This window comes from Pan paniscus, chromosome 9, assembly GCF_029289425.2.
Source record: "Pan paniscus chromosome 9, NHGRI_mPanPan1-v2.0_pri, whole genome shotgun sequence".
NCBI lineage: Eukaryota > Metazoa > Chordata > Mammalia > Primates > Hominidae > Pan > Pan paniscus.
This window is the reverse complement of record NC_073258.2, coordinates 28,711,615-28,736,572: the sequence shown is the minus strand read 5'-3', so window position 1 is coordinate 28,736,572 and position 24,958 is coordinate 28,711,615. Positions and strand designations below refer to the sequence as shown.

The 24,958-nt window shown below is 33.9% G+C and overlaps 1 protein-coding gene across 3 annotated transcripts in view; it reads right to left on the bottom strand.

Annotated features, from left to right (window-relative positions):
* The window catches only part of ANO3 (anoctamin 3), a 333,485-nt gene that overhangs the window by 128,448 nt on the left and 180,079 nt on the right, over positions 1–24,958 (bottom strand). For all 3 annotated transcript variants that reach the window (XM_003830440.6, XM_034932304.3, XM_034932303.3), the window contains 4 exons: positions 18,428–18,528; positions 9,621–9,665; positions 3,604–3,735; positions 374–480 (listed from right to left, as the gene is read on the bottom strand). In XM_003830440.6, the coding sequence (XP_003830488.1) occupies positions 374–480; positions 3,604–3,735; positions 9,621–9,665; positions 18,428–18,528 (385 nt within the window). The remainder of the gene's footprint in view (positions 1–373; positions 481–3,603; positions 3,736–9,620; positions 9,666–18,427; positions 18,529–24,958) is intronic.

Below are 24,958 nucleotides of genomic sequence, written 5' to 3'. Positions count from 1 at the left end.
TTTCAGTCCCTAAGCATGGACATGTAAGGTATTTCCAGGTAATTCTATTACAAACAAGCCCATGACGAGCAAATTTCTGCATACTTTGTCATTCAAAAGTCTGATTATTTGAGGGGGATAAATTTCAAGAAATAATATTTCTGTTTCAAAGTGTTTGCACATTTCACATTTTGATATCTATGACCAAATACCCTCAAAAAAGTTTTTTTGTTTTATTAAAAGGCTGAAAAATGGAATGCTTATAGTGTGTGTTCAATATGTTATACACATCTATTTAATGAATTAAAGCAAAGCTACAGCTGTTAAAAAAACAATAATTCTGGGTATAAATAGTAACAGCAAGTTCTACTCTGTTATTAATTAATGTTCTTACCCACTTTTGATATTCCATTTTCATATTTGGTGCGTTCCAGCATGTGATAGACTATTCTGCTTCGAGTAGCATTGCTGAAGAAGGTGTCTTTATTATTTATTATGAAGCTGTTAAGATGAGGGGATTGGTTTAATATTCAAAGCAGAACACAGAATCCAGCAATAGTTACAAGTTCCATTAAAGCTAATGCATATGAAGCATAGTAAATCAGAAGGGAAATCATCCTCTTAAAAAAAAATTGACAGAGAAAAAGAATTCATAAATAATATAAGGCATTATCAAATATTCACTTTGTTATCTTCTTTCAGTTTATAAGGAGCTCTAAGTGTTCCTATTTCTTATTTCACATGGAACAAGGAGAGAATAGATAGCCCATTGGCTCCCATACATTTTATACTACCTTAAGCAATGTATTTCCAAATAGAACACATCAAAAATTGATGTTATCCCCCATACCATGCTTTCCAATGCAGCTTATCTTGTTTTCAGAGCCTTAACAATGAAAAATCATCCTACCTTTCCCTTGATGCTCTATTATTGTCCCCATGGGAAGAGTAGCAATGAAGAACCATTGAGAGTCAATGATGTAAGAGCAAAAGCATGAGCTCAGGAGGAATGGAAGGGTCTGTTTCAGTATTTACTTTATAGTGTGCTGGGAATCTCGAAAAAATGGAAGTGTCCTGGGTCTTGCTCAACTTCTGACACTTTCTGTTTCTAGTTACTCTATCTGTGTGAGTGATAAATCACCATTGTGTCAAGCACGTAGTCCTGAATTAGAAGGTCTTCTATGATAGTTGCTTCATCTACACTCTTCATATTCAAACAGATGGCAAACTGTGTAACTTTTCTGACTAAACTGTCTCTCTCCAGCTTTTTGTTCTGGGTCTCATTGCCTCTTGCCTAGATTATCAGTAGAACATCCTCCTAACTTGCCATGCATTTTCCCACCTGACTTTTAATGCACAGCTCTGATTTTTAGAGCACTCCCTTACTTTTAGTGTGCCAACAGCTTTCCTCTACAAGCATCATTAAATTTCTTATTTTCCTCCAAGGCTCTCGGTACTCGCATTCCAACCTACTCTTCAGTCTTACGTCTTCAGTTTTATATGTCTAACAGCTTTGCCTTCATTTATCCAATCATCTGTCAATTTGTATAATTATTAGGTTGGTGCAAATGCAATTGCAGTTTTTGCCATTAAAAGTAATGTTGTACCAACATAATATCATCACCTTAAAATCCCATGCTTCTTTTCCTTTAGATTTTGCTCTGTTTCTTCTTCTCTCCCCATGCCACTACATATTTTTACCCGACAAAAAGAGCTATTTCCTTTGAAAAGGCATCCCAGATCCTGCCCTTTGGATGTGCTGCTCTCTCTCTTACAAAATGTGCATTTTATTTCTGTCTTTCTTAATACATTGATTTTACTCTGCATCATTTAAGTTAATATGTACATGTGTCTATTTTGTTAGACTCTGAATTCCTCCAGTATTCTTATCTCTGTACTTGGATGTACCAAATTCAGAGTCCTGTTAATTGTAGGTAGGAGAAGGAATGTCCACCTGCCTCTTTCCCCATTAAATTGATTCAGCATTCCCTCAACAAGTAACTTTTAATCAGATCAATTCAATATTTCATGGAGTTACATTATAGAGAGATGAAATAGCTGATGCATAAGTAAAAAGTAAATAACATAATTTCAGATAATTTCTATGAAGAAAAATGAAAACTGTATACTGGGATAGAAAATGACTGGGACAAGGGCACTTTAGGTCACATTTTCAGAGCCAGACTCTCGGAGGTGGTGGTGTTTGAGTAGGAGCTGAATGACAGGAAGGACTATGCCATATGAAGATTTGGGGCACAGCATGGCAAACAATGAGAACAGCAAGAAGAAAGACTGAGTTGGGACTAAGCTTGAGCTTTCAACAGATAGGACCAAGGCTTGTATGGCCGGAGTGAGTAAATGGTGAAAAAAAATGCAGAAGATGGAGTGATTGTGCTGGGCAGTAACTATGGCATCTACGCCCACATAGTAAATAATAAGAAATTTGAATTTTATTGGAAGTGCAAATGGGAAACTGTTTCAGAGTCTTAAGAAAGGTGGTTGTATGATGTGGCTGATATTTTCCAAAGATTACTCTGGTTTCAGGGTTTAAAAAAAAAGAGTAGAATGTTTTTCATTTGGTGTATCACAGATCCTTAAAGGTCCTGAAAAAGTGCAGCAAAAAGCTGAAAAAGCTTCCGTGAAACTCTCACCTCTCTCTAAAGCCAACAGTCATTTGGAATTTTATTCCTTCTGCCACTACAATATCACTGGAATTAGAAAGCATGCTTCTAGTTACACCTCCAAGAATAAGTGATGAGATAAATAGGCTATGGGGAAAAGGAGGGTTTCCCATTGATTGATGGCTATGTTACTTGTTTGGTGGTCTGGAATTCTGTTTCATCCACCCTTTCAATTTCCTGCATCCCGGAATATAGCTCAATTCAGAATGGCCTATAGCAACGTAGGCCCTATAGCTATAGTCCTTCAATACATCATGCCTTTTCCTATCTTTATGTTTACCCCAGTTAATTATAAATTTACATTTTTGTCTGCCCCATTAGACTGGGTGTACCTTGAAGATAGAAACTGTGTCATAAGTTCCTTTATATACACAACCTGTGTGATGTAGAAACACAATAAATACTAGTTGAATGAAAACATGAATAAATAAACAGGTATGTATGTAGGTAGGTAGATGGAGACAGTAATGAAACAAATCTCTTTAAAAATTATAATTCATTTTAGTTTAATAAGATTGAACTAAAATAGATAGCTTAATTAATAAATATATGTTAATTGAAGCAATTATAATTATAATTTATTTATTTATTACAGCAATTACTCAAACATGCTAATTAACAGTAATCCTATTATTATTAACATTATTGTTATTTTAACTGAGTCACTACTACAGTAATTATTTTTAAAGTGTTAGAAACTAGACTACCAGTCTATAGGTCTACAATTAATTATTCACTACCGAATGTCTCTAAATCATCAAATTGATAGCGAATTAATAACATTCACTTAGTGTTTATTATAAGTTAAGTGTGTATTTTAATACAATGATAAGTTCTCTGACGTATTTGGTAAACAATGGAAATGGTCCCAGGTGTTTTTATTCTATAAACAAGCCCCACCAAGATATAAAGGTAGGCAGTATGAAAAAAGAGGGGAACTCACTGGTGAATCCGTGCGCGGCTGAAGGGGCCAGTATAGCAGTCTGACTCCTCTAGGTCTGGAAAAGCTGACTTGTCAAGAACCATTGGGTTTTGGGCCATCCAGTTTTTGATTCTTCTAAAATAAGTTTGCATCCTGGAATGAAGTCACATTTGAGAACTAGATTAGGTTGTATTCCAAAGCCGTGACTACCTTCCACTACAATTCTCTTAAGTACTAAAGAAACTTCTTTGAAAAGAGATACACAAACCTACACACACCACACATACACGTGCATTGCTTCTGTTCCCACACAAAAGAAGAAAATAGCAAAACAGACCAAATCTTGCAGTTGTTTAAACTCTTTCAGGACAACTATGTTATCCTCATGAAAAAATAAAATAATTGTGGAAAAGATTTCAGAAACAGGATACATAAAGATGGTGGTAGGAAAGAGATTTTTTGTTTTTGTTTTTGTTTTTGTTTTTTCTTTGAGACAGAGTCTCGCTCTGTCACCTGGCTGGAGTCCAGTGGTGCAATCTTGGCTCACTGCAACCTCCACGTCCCAGGTTCAAGCGATTCTCCTGCCTCAGCCTCCCAAGTAGCTGGGAGTATAGGCACGAGCCACCAAGTCCAGCTAATTTTTTTATTTTTATTTTTTTTTTGGTAGAGACGAGGCTTCACCATGTTGGCCAGGAAGGTCTTGATCTCCTGACCTCGAGATCCACCCGCCTCGGCCTCCCAAAGTGCTGGGATTATAGGCATGAGCCACTGTGCCCGGCCAGAAAGAGAGTTTTTTTTTTTTTTTTAAGTGCAAAATATATTTATTAAAACGGTGTGTGTATACATGTAGATAGATAGATAGATAGATAGATAGATAGACAGATAGATAGATAGCTATTACTCCCTGCTTTTTTAAAAACAAACAGCTTTGTGGCTCTAGAAAAGTGGAAACTGAAAATAAATAAATGACTGTGACACATTCAGTGGCACTGGAAGTCATAAGTGTGGTAGACAGCAAAATTTTAAAGTCAAGCAAAACTGAGTTATAATTTATTGCACTGTGCTAGCCACGTAAACTTGTACAAGTTATTTAACTTCTTGCCTTGGTTTCCTCACTCATAAAATAAAAGTAATGCTGACCTTGCTGGAGAGTTGTAAATTGGTATTTTATTCTAGACTTGGTAATTAACAATGTGGAACACTGAGGCAAAAAGCCTTTGCAGGACTTTTAAGATTCTCAGGGGCATAGGAATACTTTGATTATCTTGTTAAAATGCAGATACTAATTCATAGGCCTGGGATAGGGACTGAGATTCCACATTTCTACATAGCTGCTAAGGGACACTCATACTGCTAACCACTGACTATAATTTGAGTAACGGGTTTAGAATAGACACCTGGCATATACCATTTGGACACTGTTTGGGAAATCTGACATCAGGATACTTTGGCTCCAGCTTTAGATTACATTTATAAACTAGTTCTGTTATGGTATATATACTGATTGAAATCAGATTTATTTTACAAAGAAAATAGAAACAGAAGAAAGCTATTGACTCCAGAGATGGACTCTGAAAGTCTAAATTCAGAGTTACTATAATAATAGCTGTGTTTAATAACACATTTGCAATATTTACACACTATGGGTTTCTATCTGGGGAAATTTTTGGCTTCTTCTGCAATAGTAAGTCCAAATAGCAGGATAGAATATTTTCCTAGAGGAGTGTTAAATATAACACACCTCAATATTTCTTTGGCCAACTCTGCTTGAACTTCAGAAAAAAAACTAGTATAGCAATGGGCAGGCAGCAAATATTGTATCTCAGGAATTATTTCCTTCAAGTCTATTATGGTAATATATAAGATTATAATATATAATATATAATTATATATTATATATATTAATTATTATTATATATAATATGTATTATATATAATTGTATATAATACGTATTATATATAATTATATATAATACATATTATATACAATTATATATAATATATATTATATAATTATATATAATATATTATTATAATATATATATTATATATTACATATAATATATATTATATAATTATATATCATATATTATTATAATATATATATTATATATTACATATATTATAATTATATATGATATATAATTATATATATTATATATATTATATATATTATAATTATATAATATATAATTATATATCATATATAATTATATATTATATAATTATAAATATATATTTATATTATATATTTATTATATATTATATTAATATATTATATATTATATATATTATATATTATAATATATAATATATAATATATAATATATAATATATATTATAATGTTATATAATTTTATAGACTTCTTTTCTATTTATTCCCTACCCCTCCCACATGAATCCACAAAGACATAGAATTATATAATTATAATATATAATTATATAATTATATATTATATATTATATATATTATATTATAATATATAATATATAATTATATATTATATTATAATATATAATATATAATTATATATTATATTATAATATATAATATATAATTATATATTATATTATAATATATAATATATAATTATATATTATATTATAATATATAATATGTAAATTATAATTGCCATGTATAATTTGAAATAATAATCAAATCCTAATGCAAGACTTGGTATGTGAAAGTCTGGATTTTTCCTTTGCCAAGTAAGGTTATCATTTACTTATCAAATCATTTTTGGTTTTGGAAGAACCAAAACATTTTTTTCTAGCCTAAAATAATAAATACATAGTATTTGAGGTGTTTACTTTGCTGCTTCTCATTACAAAGACAGCCTTTAAAATAATAAAATATCACCTCATTGGAGAGTTTGATGTATAGACATGTAGAAAACATTGAATAGACTGCACAGAAATTACTCAAGCTTTTTAAATTTAGCATAGTTGATAAAAAGCAATGGGGTAGGAGTTGGAACATGAGTGTTCTAGTGCTGAATTTGCTGGTCACTGAAATTGGGCTAAACATTTCTAATCTTTGAGCTTCAGGTTCTCATTTCTAAAGACAGAGAGTAATTCCATTTGTTCTCCTTCATTAGGAGGCTAGCAGGATCAAATAAAAGGAAGCATTCTAATTACACTTAGAAAATGCTGACAGGCTACAGCACCCAAGGCTCTAGTAGCTCTGACAACATCATAAACAAAGTATGTATAAATGTGAATTTTAAATAGTTTTAAAAGAAATAGAATAAAAGGGTTTTCAGACCATCATTTGTGATGTTAACAGAAAACAAACAATATTATCACTTTAGGTTTTCACATACACTTCCTGTGAAGGAAGGGGTAAATGGAGTCTAATAGTGAAATATGGTTGGCCTAAATTTGATTACCAGGATGCCAGGATCTAGCTTATTAATTTCTTGGGCCCTCACTAAGTTTTGCTTCTCTTAATTGAAAAGAAATATTTTGAGAATTAAATAAATATTGTCTGACACCACGGGGCACAGAACATAGTAAGTACTCAATACATGTTTATAATAATATATGATTTATACTACTAAAAGTACCATCACCATGCCAGCAGTGTAATCTAATACATTATCTACACTCTACTAAACCTTTATTGTGTTGGACATCTTGCAAATCCAAGATATCACAGCACAATGCAAAAATAGAGCTTTAGGTTTATTTGCTACAATCCAGGAAAACCTAAGATAATTCTATGAAAATTGAAAATAAGTCTGGATTAAAGGGTCAAAGGAACTTGACTGAAGCACAAACTCTGCCAAACCAGCTGTGAAAGCAGGGCATGGGGTGTGTGGGTGGGGATGATAAGGGAGTCTTTTTTGTTTTCCGATCTGCAAAACTGGCTACTCTCTGTTCTGCTTCCCTTGCAGAGTCATTTTTAAGATGGTTTAATAATTGAATGTGAAAATGCTTTGTGAATAAAAAATAAATTGCAGTGATAATAAAACCAACAACATCCTTTCAACCTGCTGGAGAAGGGATGATCCTCAAAAGCTGGACAATTGCCTGTACATTATTTATCCCCTAATATGTACCGGTCAAAACTAAGCATGTGAGGAAAATACCTTTCCCACTTCAAGAAAAGAAAAGCACGAGCGAAACTAAATAGCCACGTTTGATTTCAATTTTCCACTTTTCAAACTGCCTACAGATTGAGTTTCCAAATTTTGTAATTTTTTTCAGTTTAATGTTATATAATTTTATAGACTTCTTTTCTATTTATTCCCTACCCCTCCCACATGAATCCACAAAGACATAGAATAAAGAGATTTACTTATTATAAGTAAAATGAAAAGGGGTGGGCTAGAGTAAGGTTCAAGATATTTTAATAATCATTTGGAATAAATGATAACTGAATTTTCATTTTATGAACTTACACAGAAAATAAGAAACACAAAAGATAAAACAAGTAATGACATATAGTAGTGTTCATTTTTCTAGTTTACTTTTAAATTTGACCAAAACAGAGAAAAGAACATTTTTTACATTATTAAAAATGTTTCTTTAGGATTTAGTACACGCATTTGCCATGATAGCTTTATATATAAACAGACATTTGTTCCAATTTTAATATACAGAATATATACTTTCCCAAGTCTCCAAAGGAAAGATTCTTGTTTAACAGAAAACCTACTAATTATGTAGTAGCAAAGTCTCACTAATTCTATAGTAGCAAACTGAAGCAAATCTAGAGATTTTATCAGCCATCCAACAATAAGCAGGCATATGCAGAGCAAAGACAAGAAAAACCTGCAGTTGTAAACTTGCAAATTGTAATATTCCAATGACTAATTTTATTAGCAAAAATGACTGGAAATTTGCTACATAGACCAGGACCAAATACCCACACGGGAAATGAGAGCTCACTCTGAATTAAAATATGTTAACCTGACAGAAAAATGTGACTCGGTTGAAGAGCATCATTAATTTAAAGAGGAAAAGCTATTTCAGTGCTAATTTCTTTAATATTCATTCTAATTTCAAGTTTTTTTTTCTCCATAATTTACTTTTCTTGTCACTCAATATTGCCACGCCTAAAATTAATGCTTAAAAGAGACGGACATTTTCCCATTCTGATTTCTAAAGTTTGAAATTACATTCAATTTTATTTGGTAAAGACACTAGATTTATTGAATCATTTCCTAAAATGGTCTGTTATTCACACCGTACAGTTCTAGCTTTTGTGTTATTCTGATTTATAACATACATCCTTCAACATCATTTAATGGAGCATACTCTACCACATTCACATGCTTTATCTTTATTAACTGGTTCTTCGGCAAAGTGCAGAAAACGGCCAAGGGTAAGAAGCTTTTTCTTTGAGCATTCATTAAATGGGAGCTGATTTCTTCCAGTTAAATAGTGACAAGAAGATTCAGATGGAAGAGTTTCTTCTGTCTCAGGGTTGTGGTTTGATTAACTCCTTTTCCATAGTTATTCTTACCACAATAGGTAAAGAGCTAATGTTTTGAGGTAAAGCTCTTCAAAAGTTCATTTTCAATACTAGGATAAGAGCGGTACCTTCCGGGGTTAGAATAAGAGTGGGTCTGCAATTCAAAAGATGGTACATGGCCTTGGTAAAGCACCTCATCTCTCTGAACACTAGTCTTTACCACTTCTTTCAAATGAGAGAACTGGACTGAATGATACAGAAGGTCTTTGTTGGGTTTATTGTTTTGTTACTGTGGGTCATCATTTAACCATTGATCCTGGTCTTATAACTATTTTTAAAATTAAAATATCATAACATGTGAACTTGTGATTAAAGTCCTCCTTCCATAACATTATAACATGGGAAGATTCCAAGAATGGCAATGATAAATTGTAACAAAAAGATTATCAGATTTTAAATGTTATTCGATTTGGCATAAGTTATTTTGGAAATCTCTTCAACAAATCAATAGAATTTTTCTTCCTACGATTTACAACTGCTGATATGGGGAATCAAATATCTTCTTATTTTTTTCAAAACGACACATTTGTTATAAAGAAATGATTCATCACCCACCAACCTGCCCATTGATTTGCTCCTCCCGTCAGTGTAATAGCATTTTTTCCTGAAAAAATAATAAAAAACATCTAAGGAAAGCCACAGGAAAATAAAGTGATACGAGTGAGTAACAACATTCAATCATATTGAGCATTTCTATACTCCAAGTTCCGTAGGCTTAAGAAACTTAAGATGTTTGAAATAACCCAGCATACTATGAGGAATATCAGCCTTACATTGTTTTAATTTCAGAATCTAAGATACTAATAACAAAGACACTCTAATAAATCAACAGACCACTTTTGAAAAAATAGAATTATTTTTAATTCTATTTATTGAAAGTCTGTCTTCTGCCACTCAATTTATACTAATTGAATTATTTTCTTACATTTTATATAAGGCCATCCATCCATCCATCCCTCCTTCCATTTTTCCGTCCATCCATCTATACATGCATTTAATACATATGTAATAAATACTTCTGATTTGCTAAGGAGTGTTATAACCACTAAAACTTTAGAGAAAAAAAGAGGTAGGGTCAGTTTGTGCCCCCAAGAAGCTTTCTTGATAGTTGAGGTGAGAAGTCATCAGTTAAAATAAAATGTGAAAATGCAAGAATGGAAATACCCAGGAAAGGGAGCTCAATTAGTTTTTACAGGTGGAGGACAAAGGACACAGGGATGTTGTCCCAGAGGATATGTCACCTGTATTGAATCTCGAAGCATGAATGGGAGTAGTCTTTTGGGTAAAGAGGTAACACGTGACATTCTAGACAAAGGTAGCAGCAGCATATGAGGTCATCATTGGGACAAAACCAAGTATTATAAGATTTAGATAACTGCAACCAATTTGGTAATAGCTGGAGTATATACTAAAAGTTGAGGATCCTGATAAAAGAGTAGAGGATGGTAAACAAGGCACAGATGATAACGGGCCTTAACAGCTAATGCTGAGGTTTTTGGATGAAAAGCAACAGGGAAGATATTGAGTGTTTTAAGTAGAGGTACAGCATTTCTTAGAGAAACTAAAAATTAAGGTGACAGAATTAATTCATCTCTTAAATAATTTTCTCTACATGCTCATGTTGGAGCTCAGGAATCTGATATTCTCGCTCTTCTAAAATACTTCTTTATCCCCATCACTAAAATTCATTTCAGAGGATCAGTAAGCTCCTCTATGATGTGGTACCTAGAAAGCAGGGTTAATAGGACAACTGATATTTAGCCCTAAGTATGTTATTAGCTGCTTAGAAAACTTGAAAACTTTTGGAGATACCATATTTCATTGCAGTCCCTTTCACTGCAAACTTTTGGAGATACCATATTTCACTGCAGTCATATTGCCAGAAAATAATTTTAAAGTTGTCCCTGCCATATTCCAACACTAACTTCAAATATGGAACATTGAAGCTTGTTATATCTATCCGAAACTCACACTTTAAATACTTCTTTATTTTTTTCAAACATACACAAAAGCTTGTGTGCATACTTCACTCAATTCTTACTGGACTGTAAACTCATCTTTTCTTCAGAACCACCGGTACATATATTGTCTTGCACTATTTTTCCTGATGTAACATACCTCTTCACTGATGGTCAATGAATAAATGAATGAGCCTTTGTTTAATTCACAGTTGCATTTAACTCTTTCAGTGCCAGAGAGTATTTTTCATTTCATAAACACTTACTAAATACAGTATTTTTTTCAAAAAAGCTACAAATGTGGAAATTGGTATAAAATAATTTCCAGCATCAAACAAATCCAGGGACATCATTAAAAGGAGATAATGTTTACAACTGTAATTATCAGGAGTGGATATGGTTAGGAATATTATAAAAGAATATGGAAGGGTTGGTTGGCATTTGAACTAAACACTACTCTCTGTCTTTATTGATGGTAGTCTGAATATTTCTCTTAAACAATTTAAAAACTTTGAGAAAATGCTTTAGGAGAAATAAAGAAAATGGAGAAAGTCATACAAAATGAATATAAATACTTTTAAGAACACTTATATGGTAAGAACAAATCAAAATGAAAAATAATAGACTTAATTCTCCCTGTTGAAAACGAAAGAGACTTCTCCTCCCTTTCTCTTCTGAGAGCATTAACTTAAGAAAACTTGCCATTATAAGTACTTTCTCCTCTCTTTGAAATGTATATGAATTCTTTAGAAAATGCGATGGGCCTTTTGTTAGGATTTAGGAGCAGTCTTTTTAAAATGTAAACATGAAGGGAGATAGCAGTCCCCTGTCCATTTCTGTGAGAGGTAGGAGCTTAACTTTGGCGGATGCCTTGCGCCAAGTTGCAGAACTACCTCCTGTCAAAAAGATATGAGAGGTTTTATTTCTCTTCCGTATGAAGCTAATTAACAGTCCAATTACCAGGTGAATCTATGATGAACTATGAGTGATGATACGGTTTGGCTTTGTGTTTCCACCCAAACACAAAGGGATTGATACGGTTTGGCTTTGTGTTTCCACCCAAATCTCATCTCGACGTGTAATCCCCAGGTGTTGAGGAGGGAGGTGATTGGATCATGGGAGCGGTTTCCCCCAAGCTGTTCTCATGATAGTGAGTGAGTTCTCACGAGATCTGAGGGTTTTATAAGTGTTTGGAAGTTCCTTCTTCATTTCTTCTCTCCTGCCACCTTGTGGAAAAGGTGCTTGCTTCCCCTTCCACCATGATTGTTAAGCTTTCCGAGGCCTTTCCAGCCGTGCAGAATTGTGAGTCAATTAAACCATTTCCGTTTATAAACTACCCAGTCTCATGGAAGTTCTTTATGGCAGTATGAAAACGGACTAATATAGGGCTAGTTATTGTTTATTTTGACAACATGCTTGCAATAGGTTGTATTTGTTTCGCTATATTAAACAAAATGAGATTTCCCTCTGTCTTTACAAATTTTAGTGAATTGACTATGATATGCATCACATTCTGGTTTAATGTTTATTCAATAACGAAATGGTTTTCTTCCTTTTCTATCTTTGTGGAGAGGTTTTCTGGGTGGGGGAAATTTTGTTTTTATATTTTCAATATACTGCATATCTTTGATCCAGGAAGCAAACAACAACCTGTAATTCTCCTTAATTCTTCTGTATAAATGAACGTGCAGGGCCAAATCCTTTTCTACCTATAATCTTCCATCCTGTAATTTAGTAACTGCCTACTGTTCATGTACGGTGCTTTATTTTTCCCTCAATTTTTCATTTGAAAGGTTCTGCTATTTTATACCTTGTGTCAAGGCTGCAGTCATCTATCTACCTATTACAACAATCACTTCATATTATAAGTAAATGATTGTCTCAACCACTGTTTCCAGCCAGAGTCCAACACAGTCAATGGCTACATGTGGAGATGCCTGTGGGGCTAAGTGAGGAGGACAGTTAAATGAGCGAAACCCTGACCCCCATGCTCCTATTTTATAGATTGGCCTCCCTTTAGATTTTATATTTCATATTATTTTTGCATAAAAAGTGATCTAAGTTTAACCCCAATTATGACAAAAATGATTGCTCTTAATGTTTTTTGTTGTTGTTGTTGTTGTTGCTGTTTGTTTGTTTGTTTGTTTTGAGATGGAGTCTCGCTCTGTCGCCCAGGCTGGAGTGCAGTGGCGCGATCTCGGCTCACTGCAAGCTCAGCCTCCCGGGTTCACGCCATTCTCCTGCCTCAGCCTCCCGAGTAGCTGGGACTACAGGCGCCCGCCACTACCCCTGGCTAATTTTTTGTATATTTAGTAGAGACGGAGTTTCACCGTGTTAGCCAGGATGGTCTCCATCTCCTGACCTCGTGATCCACCCGCTTCGGCCTCCCAAAGTGCTGGGATTACAGGCGTGAGCCACCGCGCCCAGCCGCTCTTAATGTTTTACAAATATAGCCCCAAATTTGCTTTGTTTAAAATATTTGTGGGAGAAAGAGCTTGACAAAAAATGTGAGGTTGGCCCTATCTGGGTACTCCATCTGAGAAGCCGCAGGATGACTGAATTGTCTTAAAATGTGCTGAACTCTCTTATGTGTGAGAGGTAAGCATGAATAGGAATCAGCTTTGGATCACAAGAAAAATGCTAAAAGGATCTGACATGTCTGGAATGCAGAAGACACAGGCTGAGTCCTTCCTGATATGACAAAAACTACAAAATGTAGACTATTATAAACCTTTGAAATTGTCCTGGTTAGACTTGAAACATCAAGTCCAACATGTAGGTCATATTTACTTTAAAGAAAAGTCAAGAAAGTAGTGGCTAGAAAAATGTAGGCAAATTAAAATTTTACACATACATCCAAGCAGAAAATTTAGATAAAATGCTCAAGATTCATGTTTATGACAGAAGGAGGAAGAAAAGAACTTGCAGAAAGATTATAGCTAACAAATCTTGTAACTTCGTTAAATCTGACAGGTAGGTTTCAAAGTTGAATAAATATGGAACTGCTCTGTATGAGTAAAATTTTGAATGCATAAATTTTTAAAACATGTTATCCTAAGAAGAGATATATATGTTTCCTATTTAGGTTATTATTTTATATAATTTAATTTTAAGGCAGTATTTGTTCTTGAATATGCTAACAGTTGTCAATTGGAGACTAGATTGGCCATCATGAAAATAATTTGCCACTTAGTTTATGCTTGAATAGCATTCCTTTATTATGAGTTGGCTGCTATCCCAAATTTCCAGTGTACATTGTAAATAAATGACAAGTAGTTCCTAAGGAGTTAGTTAATGTTACATCCATTATTTAAACTGATCTGAGAAGATCTTCCAAAAGAACTCCAAGCAGTTCTCAAACTCTTTTCTCAAGAACACCAGTATTACATGGAAATTAGGAAAAGGCTATACAATTTATAACTGCGTCTTGAAATTTATAAAATATATAAAGACTATTAAAATATTAAAATCTCCAAGACAAGATTTCCTTACCATGGACATCACAAACATTTGGAATGCTTGCTAAAAATTTATATACCCAATCCCATTCCAAAGCTAATATGCCAGAATCTCTGGGAGCAGGTTCCAGAAATCTTCATTTTTATTACTTCCCAGGTCATTTTAATGTGCTCTAAAGACTGAGAGCCACTTCTATAAAAATATTTTCAGTAAATATTCTTATTTATTAACTCAGAAGTTCAGAAACAAATTTGGCCACAGTGTATTCTTCTTTTAAGATCCTGTTGAACTAGTAATACTTTGACACACTTTGGAAAATGCTGCATATTTTAAAATATTTTTATTGGTAAATTATGAGAATTTCCATGGTATTTTCTAAGACTTTCCACGATCACAATGCAATTCACATTTTTTTGAAAAACATTATAAAGAAGAAACTTCAGGCAAAACACCAATTAAAAGGGATAGTAACTGCATATGTTCCATGTTTTCCCCCCCCCTTTTTCATTTTTTCCTTGGATATAGTAGAACTCTTCTTTTACATGCATTCCTACCAGGTAATTAAAAAATGAATATATTTTTTTAAAAAATGATCTGAGTCAAGAAAACATCCTCTTCAAAATCTCCCTTGGGACAGAGGAACACTTGTGGCACACAGCCCAAAGACCTAAGCTCTAATTCATGCAAAAGAAGGTCACTTACAATCCAGCAAGAGAAAGTTTTTAATATACTTCTTAGGAAGAGAAACAAAGAAATTAATTGTGATAAAGATTTTTAAAATCTAAGTTAAGAGAACAACAATTATTCCATCACGAAGAGTTCCTTAAAGTTTATTTGAAAAGGCAGAAATAAGGAAAAAGAGAAGAGGCCAAACGTGCTCTGACTTCCATTTTTTTTTAAATTAGTAAAATCCAACTGAGATGGTGGAAAGAGCAATATGAAAAGTATTACACCATAGAATGTGTTCCCATTGTCTCTATAAGACTTTTCCTGGATAGAGTACTGCAGAATGAACATGTGTTAAAGAAAGAAAAGCTATTTTTGAAACTATGAAAGTCAAATATTAGGGGTAAGGCAAACATTTGTTACCAATTGCAATAGACAAAGCAGTTGTGTTTCCCGAAAATTCACATGTTGAAATTCCAATACTTAATGGTTCTTGGAGGTGGGGCCTTTGGGAAGTATTTAGGTCATAAGGGTGGAATCCTCATGAATTGGAGGAGAGAGCAGAGAGCTAGCTAGCCCTCCTTCTACCATGTGAGGATACAACCCAAAAGAGGGCCCTCACCAGAGCCCAACCATGCTGCCACTTTGATCTCAGACTTCCAGCGTCCAGAACTGTGACAAGTAAATGTTTGTTGCTTAAGACATCCAGTATGTGGTAATTTGTTCTACTATCCCAAACCAATCAAGACACTGAGGTTGTATTTATAATTCACTATTCTATTGAATGAAAGTATAATCACATCTTAATAATAGGTGGCTGTGCCAGATCTAAGTAAAATAATGCCAACAATGGAAATAAAAAAATGGAACCAATCTTCTGGAATCATGGCAAATATCTGTTTTGTATGAAGTCTAGAGGAGGCAGGTGGAAGACATGCTTTCTCTTTGGGCATATTTTATACCATATTCATTCAACCTGAACTGAACTTTATACTGATATGTACTGAAATGACATGCTTATGATAGTTGCTAAGGGCTTCCTCCTCTTTAATCTACAAGGAAATTAGTTTGTACATAAATTCAGTTATGATGCTTAGAAACAATGATGAATTCATAGGATGGGGCAGGATGAAGGATCCTGAAATTAGGATTAATGTATTAGACTTTTTCTTTAGCAATTTTGTCCTGATATTAGAAAACAGGTCATTTTCTTGTGTCATTCTTTTGCATCCTGTGTTTACATTAATGCAGTCAAATTAGAACTTGTGGAAAATATATACTTTTTAAGAGTATAAAGAAAATAACTGAGAACCACAATCCCACTCATCAGAAGCAATCCTTTTTCATCTCTTATTATATTTCCTTCTAATTGCATTGCTATATATTTTACATGATGAAATCACCTTGTATGAATAATTGTATATGCTATATATTTTATTTAAAATTTTATATTTAATATTCCCCCAAAATCACTAAGAAATCTTTGTACCCATTCATTTTATAAACTATATTTCATTGCAAAGTTGTATTCTAACTTGCTTATATCCGCTAATAACATATTAAATATTTTATTTTTCACAATTATAAATTATACTTCAGTGAATATTTTTATACATGTTTCAACTATAATCATAAGATAGAAAGTGGAGTCTATGAAAAGTTGTAAGGCTCACAGAAAATGTTTTCAAATTGAATTTCAGAATATTTTTACGAAGTTTGACTCCCACTATGAAAAAACAAAGGTGATTATTAACCATATCTATGCTAAATTTGAAGACTGCTACTTGTAAAATTATTTGAGAGTTTAAAATTTATTTCACTGTTTTTATTCTGCATGGTTTTGTATAACATGAATATGCACAGACCAGAGAATAAATTTGAGCAAAGAGCAAGTATTCCTGCAATTATCAGCATATTATTAATATTGTATATTATCATCTGTAATAAGTCCCAGTCAAGTATTTTAAAAGACTTTTTAGAAGGTTATAGCATGAAGATAGAAAAATTCCAGAACTCAAGAAATGTTGTTTAGCACAAATGCAAACTTACCTAGCTATACTCTCAAAATTAGTTTATGAGGTGCTGAGGAATTGGAAAGAATATTATTTCCTTTATTTACCTTTTTTAAAATTTTATTCTTTTTTTGCCAAGATCCTTGAGGAACTATTTGCATATATTCTAAATATCAAGTCTATAGAGAATTTTTAAACCCTTAGCCAAGCATGAATATAAGCTAATTTAGGTGTTTAATTCTAATATTGTCAAGAGGATTCCTTAGTAGTTTCCAACACTTAATTTCTGATTTATGGGCAATGACTATGGTTGCATCTTTCGAGCCCTACGTGTTTTAAATGACTAAGAAGATGAGGCTCAATACCTCACATTTTATGTTGAATACTTTAGAGGCTTGTCACAATATTTGAGAATATCAGCACTTCTACCAGAGTTGGACTCTTTCATGCTAGCAGGTCTGAGAAATTTCTCCATATTTTTGAATTGCACTTAATTTTCACTTATATTCATTATCTAGAGGCTCTTACTTGGCATTCTGTTTGTGCTGAACCTTTTAAAACCATAGCAACTGAGGAAGCATATTAAGCTCCACATCAGTGTACATGTTCATGTCTTTAATATGAGTAAATACTTTGCATAGTAAGAGCATTGTTGAATTTTACTGTGAGAAATGATGGAGGAAAGTGACACATTCTGCATAAAACACAAGATACTCAATATAGGGAAACGGATGTCTATTTAATCTTTACTTGCCTAAAGGAAGGACTGAAAAATCTTTGAAAGAAGCAGTCCTCCTATTACCATTTATTTCTTGTTATTGAGGACAGAATTAAGAAACCTTCCTGGTTGCATTGACTTGAGAAATGATTCTTGCTAATGACTATACAGAGAAGAACAATTTACATATGAAGAAAATGCTATGCACTTATACTTTCTGCCTTCCACAAAACTAAAAAGAGTTCTGCCCACCCATATGAAATAAGGAGTGAGACTGATCTTGGGAATTGTTGTAAGTTAAAATTGAAAATAACTGTTTTACTCTCCCACTAGGCAGGTCCACCTTGAAATGACATAGTGTCCAGGAAATCAGAAAGTTTACCAAATTAGACAAACAAATTAGGAAGAAAAAAAAACTGTCCAGAATAACTGAAATTTTGAAAGAAAAAGCATTTTCTCTGTAGAAGGGGTTGCATTTGTTGCTCTAAGGTGATGCAAAGATAGACTCATTTTAATATATATTGAGATAAAATAAAGTAAAATTTGAAAGTACCTGAAGGGCATCCTGATATTCAGCCTCTCTGCATACTTGCACAGCGTGTCCCATGGAATGTGAATTTTAATAAACATGATATCGGGGCTTGCAATAGCTGGCTGCAAATGACAGTAAGATAGGCAACATTATTTAGAATCAGAGCTGATGATATCATGCCACAGTTTGATTTGGGAATAAAGAACATTGTCCCCTTGACTATGCATGATCACCGACACTGATTTAAAAGAAATTTATATGGATAAAAAAATCTTAATGAAGAAAGACCTTGACAAAAATGTAATAATGACATCGTGTGGAAGAAATAACCACCTATGTGCATTAGTGCATTTTCTTACACTGATGATTTTCAACATGCAGAATCCCCAATCAGAACAATCAATCATGAGCCAATTAAAAATCTGAAGTTATTTTTGATGGGCTTTTTATCATGACCCCATTCCTGTTCGGAGGGGGAAGAAAACACTGCCAGTTACCACTAGTCATTTATTAACTAGTTCACTAATTTTTCTACCACATTTTACTGAGTACCTACTAGGTCCTCAAACTATGTGCTTGGTCCTGTGATAATACTGGAAAAAACTGGGTATAAATTGTAAAAGTCTGTTATCTCATAGAGTTGTCATATTTGCTTGCTTTCTTTCATCTTTTCATCCACTTTTACTTGTATCAACAAATAAGAACTAAAGTGTCTTTGACTAGACAAAAGGTTTTTAAGCAGAGTCAAGTATGCATAAGGATTATGTAAAGAGCTTTTACAAAATGGGGTACTGTGGTTTAATTCTTGGAAATTGCAGGATTGTTTGCATATTTTGATCATACTGCTATACTCAGAGAATCTGATACCCTTTTGAATAAGAGAATCATCACGATACTTAGCTTTTGTTCAGTAGTCTAAAATAAGTAAATAAACAACTGACTACCTAGGCATCATATATCACTCATGTTCATATTCCACCCTGTTTTGAAAGAAAGCCAACACAGTTATTCCCTGAAGTTCCTACAATATCTGAGGTTCATACAGCGTGGAACAAGTTTATGTCCATTCTAACACTGAATTACACAGAGCTTATCCTTCATGTGATTATAGGAGCAAAACATCTGAAATAAAAAACTGTTGTTTGCTTCCCTTTAGATGCACCCACCAGGTTAGACACAGCTGAGCTCCATTTGATTAACACTGTTCATTATATTTCCATTAGATGTAATTTATCAAGAAACATATGAATCTTAAAATCTCAAGAGTAGGGTAGAATTATTGAATTTAATTTAAAATCATATATGTTTTAAAATTAAACTATAACATTTTCATATGCATATACTACTATAGCCCCAAATTCTAAGCAGGGCTAGTTTCATGGATTTGCCAGACGATATTTTATTTTTGTATTACCAATGTTTCTAAACAATACTTAGAGAACCAATGTCATTGGCCTAATATTCAAACCTAGAAGGCAGCATGGCTACCCTTTCCATAGAGTATTAGAAGCAAACAAGTGGGGACTCATTCCATGATTAACTAAAGTTTTGGTTTCTCATTAGAGGACTTCTAAGACACTTTAATATGCATGCATTTGCTAAAAAAAATCCAAGCAGGAGATAAAGTATGCTGAATTTCCAAACTTCTGGATCAAGGATTGATTTTTCCCAATAGCTTACTGAGATACTAGTATTTTGCAAATCAACATGGGAAAATAGCTTAAGATGCTTTCATGTCAGTGCAAATTCCAAAGGACTTTTCCTATTTGAAATACATTTGTTTCAAATTAAAGACAAAGGATTATTAAAATGAAAATTGACAATGCCAGAAGTAAATATAATATATCTCAAATATCTATAGGTCTTTGAATTCAGACCAACCAAGGTTACACATATTATCTATGCTTGGGAAAAATGTATATAATTTTTTTCAAGTGACTATTGATTCATTCAAATAACCATTTGTTTAAAAATATATCACCCAGCTGGAAATCTGTCACTGATCAAAGAAAAGAGAAGATCGTGATTTTTTTCCAGTCTCTTTTAGTGAATCTTCCAAATTTGGTGAAAAGGTTTTTGTGAAGGAATGATAAAGATGAGAAAAACTTTTTAAAACGTAAAGTGTAAGCATACATCTATTTGAATGACTCCTTCATCCAGGGCAAGTGAAAGACATGTTAAGTTTTATTATACATTTTCCTGCTTTATGCTTACAAAGTTCTTAGGTAAGATGATGACAAAGATCCTTCGTTTGAAATCATCGTGTTGGTTACCAGTGTTACACCAACTTGCCTCTCACCAAGCATAGTTTGAATTTCCTCAATCTTTACTGCCTACTTGGAAGAAATCATATGGTATAAATGAAAAAGCATGGTATTTGGGATCACAAAGACTTAAGTACAAATTCCATCTCTACCATTTACTAGCTCTATGGCCTTAGAAAAATTATTTAACCCCTCTTATCTTCAGTTTTCTCATCTGGAAAATGAAGAAAATTATCTCTGCCTCACAGAGTGTGAATGTTATAAAAGATTGGGCACCTCATAAAGTGCCCATGCCTAATAAATTCTCCAGAAATGTTTTTTTCTCAGTTGACAGCATACCTCTCAAATCAGAAACTACCCAAAATGATGATGACTTTCAAAGCTTGAATCTTTTTGTCTACTCAATTCATCTTTGGTAGAGCCTCTTCCTTGGCTCTGTAAACCTTCTGTATAGACCTTTGTGTTGCATAAGCATAAAGGCAGCATTAACCTATGATTTGGGAAGAACTCTGAAGTACAGTGACCTGAATCAAGGTTTAACTTGATGAGTTAAATGTTTTTCTCTGAACTGGGCATACATTTTCTTAAAAAAAAAACAAAAAAACTCTTTCTGTAGACTTTATAGTTTCTTTGGAATATTTGTCCTTTTCATCTTTATGTATTAAATTATTCTATGCCTATACTTTTACTTTTTGTTCCTGGGGAGATATGAGTTCTTATTCAGAGGTTATTCAAGGAGAGAGAAACTGAGACCCTGAAGATTACAGAAAACCTATATAGTCCTCATTTTCCCCAGAGGCTGGAGGAGTGACCTTCATGAAGATGAATGAGTCTAGACTCAAACAAAAACCAATCTATATCCAGACTGAGATGTTTGACATGCAGGACTATGTAAAACTGAGTAGCCATGACCTTGAGAACACACTGATCATTTGTATTCTTCCTAATGGTTCCCTGCAGGATTTGAAAGTAAAATTTTTATTGTGGAATGGATAGATCTTGGGACAAGAAATAATTTTTCAGGAGCTGGGCCTTATTCTGGTGTGAATGGAGGTCTCATTCGCTTTTAAACATCGTGGTTCCTGAAGTCTAGTCATGTTGGTTGCCAGAGTACATGAAAGAGTGACTAATATGTGATGAACGCTTGAAGAGATCTGGGAAGATTTAAGCTCCACAGCAGGAAAACTTGGGTCTCCTACTACCAGGTTGTTCCCGATTTGTTTTACTTTACCGTACATATAGCCAGATTCTGATCCCTCTCTACCTCCTTCACAGCTATCACTCTGGTTTATATCATCATCATCTTTGGTTGGGACTCCTGCAGTACTTTCAAGCAGCTTCTTTGCTCACACTCTTGTCCCCAGTGGCCTATCCTTCTCACAAGGGTCAGGATGACCTATTTAAATGTAAGTCGGGTCATGCCATTTCTTAGAACCTCATTTCATCCAGAGTGAAAGCCAAAGTTTCTTCAATGACTTACACAGCCTTTTATAATCTTACCTTCAATATCCCATACCTCCTCTGCTACTACCCTTTGTGTCACTCATTCCACTTCCATCATTTGATCACTTGCTAGTTCTTGTCGGCTCCTGCCTTATCTTTCTTATACCCTCTCTCTTTTTTTCTATAGTATTTTTACTTTCATTTGCTCTGTAAATGTCAAGAGAGAAGATTCTTTGTTTTGCTTATGTATCCCTAGCACCTAGTTCTGTGCTGGACACACAGTAGGCTTGCACTAAGCATTTATAAAATGGATGAATAAGTTAACCTATTTTGAGAACACATGTTATGTAATTTATATCTAAGCCAGTGTGATAGAGACAAGAAAACGAATAAGCCTGGACTATTCTGGAAGAGGGTGCTGTGTCAGGATTCAAATTAGCATCACGAACAGCTTGCCTAGTACTGGTTATTAATTCATTACTCTCAACCTCTAGGATGTAAAATAATCTAATATACTCAAGTAAGGGGATGCTTTAGAAGGATGTTTCTGCATTACAATAACTACTATCAATGAGTAAAATGTCAAACTAAGTGCACACACATAATATTTCTCATTTTGTAAGTCTTAAAATATATAGAGATTTTTATCAACCAACAGGAATAACCTTCTTTTATAACTTACTCAACTTAATTTCTCTCTTTCTATACCTCTACATAAAAAACAAAGCAGAAGAAAAGAAATGCAGTTTCATTTTTTTGCAGTTACTGGCCAGGGGGCTGGTGCGGGGATGATGCTGTCAGGGAGAAAGATTACCTTTTCCCCAGGAATCAAAAACTGCCAATCTGGCACTATTCTGTTCAGCTCTGATGAAGGCAAGCTCCTCAGAGAACAAAACACCCACTGCCTTCACACTTCACATTATTATTTAATTATTCCACCCCAAATTCCCAAGAGAAAGGAGATTCACTCTTGAGAGAAGGGAAAACTTAAAAATTACGTTTTTATAAAGTCACTCTGCAAATTGTTAGCACAGGGTGGAAAGAACATAGGATAAGATAGCTCATAGCATTCAAGTCTAAGAGAAACACAAATTGCTGATATGAACTGCATCTCTAATGCCACCCATGATCTCTGTGCATCCAGTCTTGTTCTTCAAATCTACGTTCTTTTCAGTAATCCACATTTATTTTTTGAAAACGAATGTGATCATGATACTAACCTGCTTAAAATTATTCAATAACTTCCCATTTTTCTTAAGTTAATGATCAAAAGTCTTAAACTAACAAAAAAGAATGACTTAACTGCAGCCATTCTTTCCAACCTCATTTAGTACCCCGTTTTTTTCTGGTATTGAAAAATATTCCTTCCTCCCACCACCATCTTGATCTTTAATTGATCTATGCTGTGGTAGGATCTGGCATCAATAGTTTAAAAGATCACCACATGACTCTAATATACAGCCAGTATTGAAAACCATATCTAGCCCTTTTATTCACCTACATTAGCTACTATTCATTTTTCAAATCTCAATTCAAAGTTTATTTTTAAAATTTCCCTCCTTCCTTTTCTTCTACTCTCCCCTCACCCTCCAGACCATACCACTGCCCTTGTTGCAAGCCATTTAGCACCATGTACTTTCCTTTTCAGCCACTTATCACAGTTTCAAATGATAAAGGTTATCCTATTAAAGAATTTTAAGCATTGTATTAGTAAGTGTAGATTGAAAGTCACCCTGGGTCAGATCATCTTTCTTGTGCAGTCTCTGAAGTACTCTCTCAGTTGTGCAAGTATTAATCAAGTGGAAAGAGTATAAAAAAATTTTGTTTGTTTGTTTTCTTAATTTGCAGCACCTTCCCTTGCTTGCATAGGCAGAGTTTTTACAGAGGTTTGGGTAAAATTTCATAAGGCTTCTATGGCCTTTTCAGAGGGAAGATATAAAAATCTCCCAACTCGGCTTCAAAACTAATAATATCTATTCTGGAAAACTGGGGTAGCTTTAACCTTTTCACTGTTAGGAAACTAAGTCAGAGGTACACAGTTGGGAGGACAGAGAAAGTCAAGACTGGTAACTTGTGTTCAACACAATGGTAGCAGTTTGCAGGGATGACTGGTTCCAACAATATGCAATTGAGGTTGAATACACCTCCTGATCATGCTGTCCTGGCAATTTATTTAACAGTAGGAAACAAATCCTAAGAATGTGAATGTGGACTAAAAGAACTGTAATTGTGGATGAGAACCCTCTCTGTTCAGGAATAAGAGTAGACAAATGGACACTGTCCTGCTGAGAGTCAACCTAAACAAAGACACCATTTGGGAGTGATTTGAGAGTGAGAGCTCTAGAATAAACAGACTTCCCTTTAAAAGCGGAACAGGACCCTTTTTGGATGACTAACATCCAGTATTATTCTTGAGAAAAGTTTGGAGGAATAAGGAAGAGGAAGACTCAGAACTGAGAATCTGAGCTTTCTGGCAAGAAAACTAGGTAGAAGCTGAGAGCAATACCTATTATGAATATACAGATTTCATGTCTGACTCCTATACTGACTGTAAATTTAGTCAAGGCAGTGAGTTTGTTACTTTGTTACTTATCTTATATCTCAGCAGCTTGCTCAGTGCTAGCCAAAATAATGTGCTGAATGAATAAATAGTTTGAGATATGTGAGAAAAACAAATACCAGCATCATAATAAGATCTATGTATAAACTGCTCTGGGAGCAGAAGAAGAGTGATTAATTCTATTTGTATGGAGGAGAAGTCACAAGGATATCAAAAGAATAAAAGTCTATCACAACACTGAGTTCATGAGTTTTTTTTTCAATAAGTACTTCTTTATTTAATTAG